The following is a 12,386-nucleotide window of genomic DNA, read 5'->3' as shown; positions in this document are numbered from 1 at the left end:
TTTCCCTAGAGATTCAAGAGGAAAATTATTTTGCTAGAACTGATGGCTTATTTATGTTAGAGCAGCAGTATTTGGACAAGGCAAGCGTTATCATTTTTACAACTACTTTTCCATAGTGCCCTTTAGGCTTGATAGCTCCTTAGTATTGTTAGGGTCAGAGGACACATTCATAAAACCTCTAAATCATACATAATAAGAATTAAAAACCTAGAGATATATCATTTTTTCCCCCTAGGCCTATGCAGGAGAATCAAAGCACAGACAGTGACCGTCAGAAATAATGACCACATTAAACAAGGCTTCATGAGAAATTTATGAAGCAAAATTAGGCAGTATACAAAGAGCCAAAACCACCTTTTCTCCAGGCAGCAAAATCAAACCCCAACAGTCAACAGACTTATTTTAAGACCTAACTCTAGGATTTTAAGTAAAATAAATCCTTTTTTTCCATTCTCTTTTTCCTTTTTATTTCTAATTTTGGAAGAAAAGCCCTAAAACATTCTATGAAAAATCCCTTTTCAATGTAAAACTATTGCATAAGTACTTCCAAAACTAATTCTCAGGAATGACCACAGCTCAAAGAGCACACTGAGGTTTCTGTGGGGCTTGTTTTCAAGTAAAATATTTTATTTTCTACTCAGGTAAGAAAAGAACTCGACTCCTGATTTGTTATTAAAACCTGACTAACTTACCTGCAAAGAGCATCATAAAGATGGGAAAAACATGAAGAAATAGTTTTTTTCTTTTTTAAATTCAATAAATGTGCAAATTAGGACAAAAAAATCTTACAAAATAACTACAGAACAATAAAGTGTATGGGAGCCCTGCAGAAACACTGATTCCAGGGCAGGACACTTAAAAATGAAACAGTTGATAGAAACTAACAAAAAAGACCTGGATATTTTCTGTCATAAAGACAGCACAATTCACCCATTTAAAGTTTGTGTGATAAGGGTATGGATTTTTCAACAAAAGATTTTCCCTGACACACTGTACTGTATGTTACTAGTTAAACAGAACATATGCCTCACAAAACAGCATCACGCGTGACTGCATTTTAGTTTTGAAACTGATACAAAATTATAAGCTTTTATACTTCAGCTTCACTCATCATCTTTTTTAAACTGGAATTCAACAATTCACCGTACTTCTAGACAATTGCATTTTCCAGCCACATTATATATTAATAATCAGTCTACATACACATTTCAACTGATCAGCATAAATCAATGTCAATTATGAACAAGTGTTAGAGAGACAAAATGTGACACTTCACACTTGATGTTGTCAAAGTGTCACATAAATATGTTCTAAGGACAATATATATATTGGCTTAACTTCAGTCCCCAACTATCACAGCTGCATGTGACTGTAGAAGTTTCTGACCTAGCAAAAATCCAATCTATTTTTCATTTTCAAAAGCATAAAATACATTTTCCTGAGATCTTTCTGAAAGCGGACGTACATTCTGTTTCTGTGCACACTGTATTACCTGCCCTTCTGCAACTGTCTCTGTATCAATGATAGTGATGATTCCAGGCACCAGAGGACTTCGACGGATGTTGCTATGAGCTAAAATTTCCTCTTCAGTAGCTCCTGAAGGCAGCGTCCCTGTCAGCTGTGTAACTACTTTCCCAACCATTGTAAGTCCAGTCTTTATCGTCTACAAAAAGAAAGAGAACCAATAAATAATGTTTAGGGCTGTTTTGTGGATCTATCTGAAATTTTTTCTCAACACAACTGATATAACTACGTTGCACACATCAGAAGTACACAAACCAAAATGCTTTTGTAAGTCATGTAAAGCTGCGGGAGGCTGTAATGTAACAGAAGTATCTTGAAAAACTCAGCATCCTATCAGTTTGAAGTATTCACCTTTATTTTGGAGTTAAAAGCTTCCAAAACATTCTCAAAAAGAAGAAATATTTTAACATTTTCTACATGTTACAGATTTTTAACTTTGTTATTTACTCATTCCAAGAGGCCCAGAACACAGTTAGAAGAATCAAATGATGAAACCAAGATGGGGGTGTGTGGAGGGCAGTGTTAGACACAGAAATATTTCTAGCCCCTAATGGTTGATGCTGAAATAGTTCTGTCTTCTGCACAAGTGTGAGAGACAAGGAGTTTGACCTTTGATAGATATGACAGACACATTCATTTGTTTCTCAGCAATTATGCCTTTCACTTTCAAACCTAACAAAATGAAAACCACCATCCTCCAGGTACCAGAGAGGACAACTCTGCACAACGTACACACATATCCCATCAGATATAATGTGAATTTCCACAGCCTGCATGCTTTCCAGACCAGGGTTTGAAATCATTCATTGCACCACCTTCTATCATCTAAAGATGCTGAAGATCATCTTTATGTTGTTTTATATGGAGAAAGAGGGAGAGTACACACAGTAGGAGGGATAGAGCTTTAAAGAAAAACAACCCAAACTACAACTTTAAATATCTTCTCCTTGAATCAAGGACTGTGCCTTATTTGCCTATAAAAGAATTGAGCAGATTTATTATGCAATATAAATAAGAAATAGCAATAGAGATCAGAATGGAATGACACTATAACAAGCCAATTCTTAACTAAAAAGACAAGCTAAGCTGCCTGCTAAATTGAAAGGAAAAAGAAGTACAGATCACAGTCTGAAACCAAGAAGCAGCCACAAATCAATTGCAACTGCTTTGTTTAGTGCTAAAATCTCAAACTGCAGTGATTAGAAAACACATTAGTGTTCATCAATTAGCAGCCAAACGTTTGTTTTAATAATTCATAGGAAATGACTTACACAAAGTCTGTTAGTGTGTTGTCAGGAAAACCTCTGAAGGGCCAACAGAATCAGGCGCCACACTGTATTGATGGCAGCAGCCAGCCAGGAAGCCCGATTAACCTCTGAGATGCCTCAGCTGATGCACTCACCCATTACTGCTAATGGAGATCCTACCGCTTCAAATCGAGCCCTGCCTTTATCATAGGAATGTCTTTGGGGTTTAAAGTCTTTACTAATATCCTGCCATCCGTTTCTTACTGTTGCTTTTTATACTCAGATACAGCAAGTGAGAAGAAAACAAATTTTAACAGTGGCAAGTTCAGAAAACTGAAAAACCCAATGGAACACAGATAACGATGTCCAAGGAGCAGACCTAAAGCACACCCAGTGCCACAGCAAGAATGCATTTCAACAGACACTTCCCCTACCAAACATGACAAGGCAGCTCTCAGGCCAAGAGTTAAAATCGTATCAAATGCACTGGTAGCTAATACAGCAGGAAAGAGAACTCAGTATTAGATGGGAAAATACCTATGCAAGTTAAAAAAAAACCAAGAATTGCATTGGCCTATTTTAGAAAATACCTTTACTATAACTAAAGAAATTAGGTTACAAAGTTCCAAGTATAAATTTACAGCCCTCTAAAAAAAAAAACAAAAAACCACACACATAAAAAATTACCATGCTTATCTAGCAAAATGAATTAGCATTACTGGACTGTGAGTGCAGGAGCAGTGAGAAGGAATAGGTGTACAGAGATGTGGCCGAGGCCATTAGCTCAGAAATATCAGTGCAAAACCATTACAGCACTTACTCCTTTGTGCTATGTGTATATTTGCAAAAACTTCCCTGGTAATCTTTAACCTTTCCCATGCCATATCAGCTGTCCCCTCCATCCATTAGAGCTAATGACCTTGCTCTCACATAAGCTGTTAGTACTCATTAAGAAGTTATCAGGTAACAAGAGAAAACAGATGCAGCCTTTGCTAAATCACTTTACCACTACAGGATTAAAAGATACAGAGAAAGAATTAACTAAAGAAGTTATGAGGTGAGAAGAACTTGGTTTATAATTTGATGCTAGACATTTGACAGACCAAATAGATTTTAAATTAAGTAGGGTAAAGTTTGCACTGTCCCAGTTCCTTTGTCATTGATGGGAACCTGCCAACACATACTCAGTGAAATTTTCTTATAAATAAAATTAAAATACTTGATCCAGTTGCTTTTGTAAGCAGTGATGCACATTATGCAAACTAACAAGTTATTTCTATGTTCACGTGTACTCTATCTACTTAAAAATAAGACTGTTCACATTTATTCAAATATAAAGAAAGGCACATATTTAATTAAAAGGATTGTATGCACTCATTTAATTGTCAAATAAGTACAACTTCAATTAGATGAGAAAATTTAAATGCATCATTTAGTGCCTGTTAGGCTGTTTTGTTCCAACGAAGGTCTTACATCCTTTTAGCAGCAAAACAATATATTGTTCCTCTTTCTCATAATAAATACCTTTTACAGGATTTATTTGTTTACAAATGAAAAATCTACACAAAGCAGAAAGAGATCAAAAAGATATGCTTTGGTAACCAACAATCTGAAAATCTCCTGGTTAGTTTGAACAAAATGAACTACAATCAATTACAGATTCAAGTTCAATCTAAATGTTTGTTGAAATGCTCGTGGTTCGCAAAGATGTTTCTCCTTCCTGCTCTTGGTGAGTATTCTGAAAGTGGGACAGGGATGAGACCTACTGGGAAATTTATCTTAAAGAGCATGGCACATTTGTCCATGGAGACATAAGAATGTCTTTTCCAATCTCCCCTTCTATGTTGCATCCAAAATGGATAAATGTGGATAATTATAACACGCAATTTCACATGTGGGTGCTTATCTCAAACCAAGCACCTGAACATTCTCCCATCACTAATACTCTAAACTAATAACAGGGTTTATTCTGAAAGATATTCTATGTCTGTTCTACTGCGTTCGTTCAATTGGACAGATAAGAATCTTTATCCCATAAGGAACAACATCTTCATTTTCCCAAAGACATGAATTTCTATCTTTGCTAAACATTAACCTCAGCTGGAATCTTGACACATCTTTTCTTTCCTGAAATTTTCTGCTTGGTCAAATTATAGAAATTAGCAGAGTTTTTGAGAATATGAAAAGAGAGAAAGCCACCAAACATGCATTGGGAAATGAAAAAAAGAGATGGAGCTGGAAAAAAACGTGTGTGTCTTTCCAGCAACAGCAGAAAGCAACTGTCTTGCAAGATGCATCAAAGGAAAACCAGGGAAAAGTTCAATGTTCAAATAAAATCCTTTTAGATATTATAAAATCAAATAGGAAGATGATGTAAAGGAATTGTTCCTAATGTTACCAGAATAACGAGAGTTTTGGCACTTGTAAACGCCTCACTCCAACATAACCACAATTTTGACCTCGGTATTCTCAGTTAACAGGGAAGCTTCTGACTCGTACGTTATTGGATTAAGGAGGACATTTATCTGCTGCCTGAAGAATAGGACACAGCAGAACATCACACTGAAGACAAACCCACAGTTCACTAACAGGACGTTTAAAAACATTTCTCAAAGGGAATACCATTAAAACAAACATTCTGTGCTGCTACGGAGTCCCACAGCAGATCTGAAAGGCAATTCTCAAGAGTGACCCTGTTGAAATGACTTGTTGCTCTCAGCTTTATCTTTTTCCTTTATGTGAAGGATCTTTCACTTCTTTCAATAAGAAATTGGAACCCAAACAGAGAAATGGCTGTAACCCAAGATAGTCTGACAAAACAAGAGCTTTTATGGAACCATTCTGAACCAAAAAGCAGCAGTGCAGGGAACAGAAAAGGACATCCACTTTCAGAAAAGTTAATATCTGCTGATCAAAGCAAATGATTTACAAACCATTGCAGGCTGATAAGATATAACAGCAGTAGAGGTTTATAAATTAAGACTTACTTAAGCAAGGACTAAAGTTTATGGTAAGGTAATAAGATGGACAAAGAGCAACAGGTATTTGGAGTATATCTGCCAACAAGGAAGTCAGCATTTCCATTATCAGAGATGAAAACTTGCTAGATAGGGTAAGCCAAAATTCAATGAATTTGGTAATAAATTAAACATTGTAGCTTTAGCGTTACACAGTCAGATATGAATAACAAATTGCTCTGGTAAGGCTAAGATACACTCAAGAGCCAAATCATGCAAACATGTAAAACTATATTAGTATTAAGTTTGTGTATTACAGTAACATCTACCAGCCAGTCGAGAGTCAAAGCAATGTGCTAGGCAGAGTACAAGTAGTAGAGAGATTGTGCCCTTATGTTTATCTGTTTTCCTAACTTTCACTATTCCTTCATCTCTGTATAAAGGGTAACAATCTGTTCTTTCCCATGATTAAGAAAACATTTTATCTCCATTATCTATTCACATGATGCAGCATCACTACATCAATGTTTGCATATGTTCAGCTTTATGTGGGAATTTCTGGATTATGATCCTTGGCTAGTACTACCCAACAGGTAAGGTCATCGATTTGGTCCTTACTGGATTTAAAACGAAGTTGTCCACAGTCTTTTAGAGTAAGGGCTATAAAATATGTCCTTTTTTAGATAATTTTTTTTTAAGTCTGACAAAAAAGGTTAAAAAGAATAATGCTTAAGATTTCAACGCCTACTAGAATGCTTTGACAATCATTATGTGGTTTAAAAAAGCTTTGTTCTTCTTCAGTCAAGAGTAGGCTTGGCTTTGGCAGCAAGTTTTCACATCTGATCATAACTGTGGCTGATCACACTAAGCCAGCTGGGTTTTCAAACTTATCTGTGCTATAAAAAAACATGTTAATGATGCTGAGAATGAAGGATTACAGGGAAATTTTCCAGCAACTTTTTTTTCTGATGGTGAAAGTATGCAGAGGTACAGCAAATTTCAGATGTCTTCAGAAGAACAGCAATTGAAGTTCTCAACAACATAAAAAACTGTGATTTTTCTCCTCCTCCAACCACAGTGAGACCGTGTCCAAAGCTATGCTGATGGAATATGTTTGTTTTGCTGTTTTGTTTTCACATGAGCCGGCATGCCCTAGGTCTCTCTTTGTGGGTTCTTTTAACTGTTGTTTTCTTCAGTGACACTGAGCTTTCTGCTCTGTGCTGTCATTTCATTCCTATTATTAGATTTGTTTTGTTGTGCATATCAGAAATGAAAAGGCTGGTGGTTACTATGAAAGCTTGTAATCAGCACGAAGTTTGCCAGACAATGCCAAAACTCACTTTGTGTATGCGCGTGTGTGTGAGAAAAAGAAATTACTTGGCAAAATGTTGCAGGCAAGTCCTCAAGGAAAGGAGAAGGATGGGGGTGGAGAGGGGGAATAGTAAAACAACAGTTCTGCATACTCTTTGGCTTGTCTAAGATTTTAAGATTTTTCCAAGCCACGGTCTTCTTTTGATACTATCCACCCCAAGACATTTCTCTGAAAACAGAAGGATATTGTAATGGCATCTGAACTAAGAAAACTCGGCAATGGAACCTATATGTAAACAGTCATTAATAAACTTTAACATTCAATGGAAGTTGCCAGGTAATTAATTAGCTCTGGTACTGCACTGCCAACATTCATAGAGATTAAGACATGTAACACTATTGTGATTGAGTCCAAAAAAAGCACCTAGCACTTGTAAACTCAGTTTTCATGATGCTAAGAGACTAATAATTCACAGTGTTGATTTCTAATCACGTAAACTTGCAATGTTATGAATAGCCACTACACAAATCCATTTTACTATGCTTTTTCTGAGGGGTCACTAATATGAATAAGTATTTGTAATAAACTATTTTTTTTAAAAAATCACTTCAGAAGGACAGGAATAGTGTATGAAAGCAATGGCTGCTCTGAGACGTGCAGGATCAGGACCCTAGGCACGGTGCTCAGTGTGTTTATTACTGTATTCTCCTCTTTTGTGAATGGGGGGAGCGATGACACACAGTACAATTCAGCAGGGAAACCTAATAATTATCTTACATGATAACCTCCCCCAGCAGCAGATCATGTACTCACTTTGGCAGCACTAATGACTGTGGCAGTGTAAGACTGAATGTTGTCTCCACAGGCTCCACCACGGGATTGATGGCATCGGATCAGCTACAAGAAGAAAGACAGCAACTGAGTAACTACTATTAAACTACACAAACCCATAACCCATTACCATAGCTCTTATTTATCATGTACCGTGGTGTGTTTTTTCCTACAAATAGCAAAAAGCCCTGCTGAGACACTTAACCCCTTTTTATAATCTTCTGGGTGCCACCCAGACTGTCGCATACTCCACTCCAGTTTTCAATTACAAGATGAGTAGTCACTAAGAATTCATAAACTTTGAAATGGTGGGATTTTTGGTCTGGCAGCAATACCACAAATAAATTTAAATAAATATAATCAAAAGCTTTAGCCATGTATATGTAACATTAAATATCAGACATTCTAAGAATCTGAGTGTGGCTTTCCCCTCCTTTTTATGACTAGCAAGCAAAGAAATGACAAAGGAAAAGAGCTACTTTAAACTTTATGTTTAATGGGTAAAGGAATGTACATGGAGTTTACTCAAAATTGCCTTCCTTCAAAATGAATAAATCAAAACAAGACTCTTCTACCTGTCATTAACTAACAAAAGCCAGTTTTGCCTTTGAACTGTAATTAACAATAGAATCTGTGCTTCTGACTAAATACAATTGACAAAAACTACAGATATTTGTTGCAGGTACACAGAACATATTGCCCATTATTGAACTGGTTTAGCTAGAAGAAAATTAAAAATCACTGTAAACTGAATTTGTTTCTATAGGTTTTCCTTGCCAACTTATATATCTTTGAGTACCTAAATAACAATAGTTAAACTGGGGAGAAAGAGGAAGTGCACAGTGAATACCCCTGGGAACACACAAGCCATTTAAATTCCTTTTGTGATATCATTCTTTTACTGATCAGTGGCTTATATTTTTGGCAGCAGTACTTTTTAAATCCCAGGCTGGCTGGTTAAGTTTTATAAAACCACATAGGGTGGCATTAAAGACAAAGCAGGCCTGGCTTTGGAGAGAAATCAATTGTGCTTGAAAAGGTGTAACAAATACATTGCTAAAGTCTGCCTCTGATAATTTCTGGTTCAGCTCTGGAAACAGCTATTCCCATCACAGGTGGAAGGGAGAAAAAACATCTGCTCTGAAATAAAAACAAGGCATTAGAGGTTGAATTTAAAGTTTTCAAACACTTCAAGCTTTAAACACACAAGCACTTCTTTGGGCAAGAATGGTGATAATTGTTTTGCTTGGGATGTGTTTTCTTTCTTTGCCTCTAGATACAAGAAAAATTATTTCAACATATTCTTATCTTTCCTGAAGCCTAACACCTTCAGAAAAGATGTTAAAAAGTGGTCTTTTTAATGCTATTTCCTAATTTACTAAGTGCACTGCTATGTTGTTTTAGACAAATGCACTGGGTCTGTCCAGCCTCAGTTTCCCCAAACAGAATTTAGGAATCTTGGCTTGCTGGCCTTTCAGAAGCGTCTATAATTAAGTGCTTTAAACATTTTAAATGCAAAATGAGTTGACTATTGAGTCACCTCACTGAAAACACATGTTGATAACTGTCTTCTCTACCTATGCTACTTATGTATTTATGCCCCTCAAGCTCATGAGCTTAAATCCACTGTGCAAAGTAAAGATCTGACATATATGAACACCAAAGCACCACCAGCATGGGTCAAAGATGAGGTTTGTCACTGTTACGCAAATCTTCTTACAGATAATGTTTTAAACACAGCTTCTTTTCCTGGACTTTCATTTTTCCTCCTACATACACACAAGCTGGAATAAGATCTAGAACCAAAGAGAAGTATCTGTTTAAATTAAACCTTTCCTTACCTTATTTTCTGCATAAGCAAGCCAACGGCTTCCAAGAGCAATAGGATTCATGTTTGGCCCAGGACAAGGATAGCAGCCTGAAAAGTTTTAAAAGGCAACATTAAGAAATATCTTAATGACTTTTTACAAAGAATTCTATCTATTGCCAAGAAAACAAAAATCTAAACACAAACCTTTCAATTGCTAATATCACTCAGTAAATGCTTGCATTTTTGTTCCCAAAGATAAGGCTGCGGTTAGATGAGCTATTTTGAACAGTTAATTATGTGTAAATACTCTTTTCTCCTTACGCTTGCATTTTTTAGTGGCATTTTGATGCAGTGGAGTGAGGGCAATATTTAAGTTTGACTGGATTGTTTTGTATCTTCATGTTCTAATTAATTTTACTTGATTGATGCCTTTCTATTGGTCAACAGTTTCAGTTTGCTTCAAGCACTACTAGATTCTTGTGGTACTAAAGGGTGTATTGTGCTTTGTTTTTTTTAAATAATTCTATATCCAAGCCCTCAGCCTCTCAGATTACTTCTGCGGACACAACTTTACACAGTGAGAGAACTCATAATTCCTTTAAAATTGGTGGCAAAAGTTTCCATTGTTCACCTGCTTTTCATTAGCTTTACATTATCATTAAAAATAGATATATACACATGCGTAGAGATAAACATAAAACAGAGAATTATTCCTACAGATTAGAAATGAGACAATATCTATAGTAGAAAGCCACTGTAAGTAGCTGTGAATGGAAATACAGCAAGGCTTAAAATGAATCAGGCCCCTGTTAAATGCAAGTTTATACAGAAAACCTGTGTTTAAAAAAAAAAAAAAACTAAAATTTTTTATTCCCCTCAAAAAACTACTCCTAAGAATATTACACTTAACTACTAACATTTAAAATACAGAATTTTAAATTCTTGAAAACAATTAGATAATGCTTAAACATAAATGAAAAGCTTAAAAATCTACAATTAAAAGGGGCAGGTGACCCCATTCTAATTGTTTAGATGAAGCTCTTTTGGGTGGACTGCTGCTCCTTCTACATCAGCGTGCAACCCCTGCCTGTATCCAGCACTCAGATCCTACAGATGTATCTGAACTTTAGTAACCAAGCCCTGACATCATGTTCGTGGTTCCAGCAGGCTGATTTCAGGGGGATCCTTTGTGGAGCTAAGAGTCTGAAAGTTCAGATACTAAAGTCACACAGATGAAGCCACAAAACTGTTTACTGATTAGGGCCCTGATAACAAGATTTAAACTTGAGCGTTCAAACTTAAGTTAGTAAAACAGGACCCTCAGCCACATGAATAATGTTATTTGTTAGACCCAAATCTCTTCTGGTACTCTAAGACATAGTAAAAAAATATATTCCATAAAGGGAGAGAATGAGGGGAACGACAGGACTATCAACCAAATGGTTAATCTCTGTTTTCATCAGTCCTTAGGCTAATATAGACAATTTAGTAATTCATATTCTGTCACTGGCTGGCCAAGAAACAAAACATTTTAAAACTTACAGACATGTGTGTCTCATTTAAAGGAGCCCTGGTTTGCTGATCCTGTACCCCAGGCAGAAAGAGCACCGAGATCAGGCAAACAGCATTTGAGAAGAACACATACAACCAACAACTGCAGTTTATTGCAGAAGATCCTACACTGCCTTCTGAGAAGCAACATAAAAAAGACGACAGACACAGCTATAGCTAAGCTTCCATTTCCCCGAAGCCTCTTCTGTCAGACTCCATACTGATCTGCCAGTCAGTGAGAAATTGCAAACCTATTCACCACCTTTTTTTTTTTTAATATCAGAGTCTTTTTGAACAGGCCTCAGGTTAACCCAGAACATTCAACAGATTTTTTTAATAAGTTTCATGGCATTATTTTCAATGTTCTCAAAAATGCTGAAGAGGCTGCATTGGAGGGTGTTAACTGGAGCACACAAGTGTCATTTCACACTGACACATGACAACAGTTAAAGACACATCTGATGGCATTTTGTTGGGCATGTGCAGAAAGAGCTGCTGGACTGCCCATGGTGTCTCAGATAAATAGCTTTGCTTCATTTTTTAGCACAGAACAGTGAGGGTATTGCAAAATTCGAAGGATCATAGCTTGCTATTTCAGAGGTCATAAAGCAATGGAAGGAGAAAAGCAGCAATTCAACCAATTAAATCCATCTCAGGCCAGGAAAGCAAAACCAAGTGAATATTCTGTAAAGCCTTATCACTGCCTTGATCTCAGGAAGGAAAACGAATTCTGAAGAGATGATGCCACAATTGTTATTGCATTCCAGAAGTGCATAAAATGTGGGTAGCCAGAGCCTCTTAAGGAACAAAGCAAGCAAAAAAAGGTTGTAAATACAACCCTAGGTTGTAAATACAAACGTGTTCTTCCGATGACATTATAGATCTGGACCAGTAAGGTTTTAATGCTGACTTCTGCTTCAACAACACTCATCAGGGTCAGGAAAGACATTCAGGTCCCCCCAGCTTCATTTTTCTTCCCTTTTATGTATAAAATACAGTATTAAAGCTGTCAGATGATACCTCCTCCCATCATACAGTGACTTCAGAATCAGCCACATGCATTTCCTAAACTCTTGCAGGCACCTCATAACGTCCCTGCAGCAGAAAAGAGAAGTATCAGCCCACAGATGCACTGCAGCAACAAACTCCCAACA

General features: G+C 36.6%; 1 protein-coding gene across 1 annotated transcript in view; it reads right to left on the bottom strand.

The window, feature by feature from the left end:
* The window catches only part of LOC103773024 (breast carcinoma-amplified sequence 3), a gene marked incomplete at both ends in the record, with an annotated part of 89,050 nt that overhangs the window by 39,261 nt on the left and 37,403 nt on the right, over nucleotides 1–12,386 (bottom strand). Inside the window, 3 exons of the mRNA XM_008940375.1 lie at nucleotides 1,493–1,663; nucleotides 7,854–7,937; nucleotides 9,713–9,789. Of these exons, the coding sequence (XP_008938623.1) occupies nucleotides 1,493–1,663; nucleotides 7,854–7,937; nucleotides 9,713–9,789 (332 nt within the window). The remainder of the gene's footprint in view (nucleotides 1–1,492; nucleotides 1,664–7,853; nucleotides 7,938–9,712; nucleotides 9,790–12,386) is intronic.

Source organism: Merops nubicus, unplaced genomic scaffold, assembly GCF_000691845.1.
Source record: "Merops nubicus isolate BGI_N331 unplaced genomic scaffold, ASM69184v1 scaffold925, whole genome shotgun sequence".
NCBI classification, from domain to species: domain Eukaryota; kingdom Metazoa; phylum Chordata; class Aves; order Coraciiformes; family Meropidae; genus Merops; species Merops nubicus.
The sequence above is the reverse complement of the archived record's forward strand: the minus strand, read 5'-3'. Positions and strand labels throughout refer to the sequence as shown.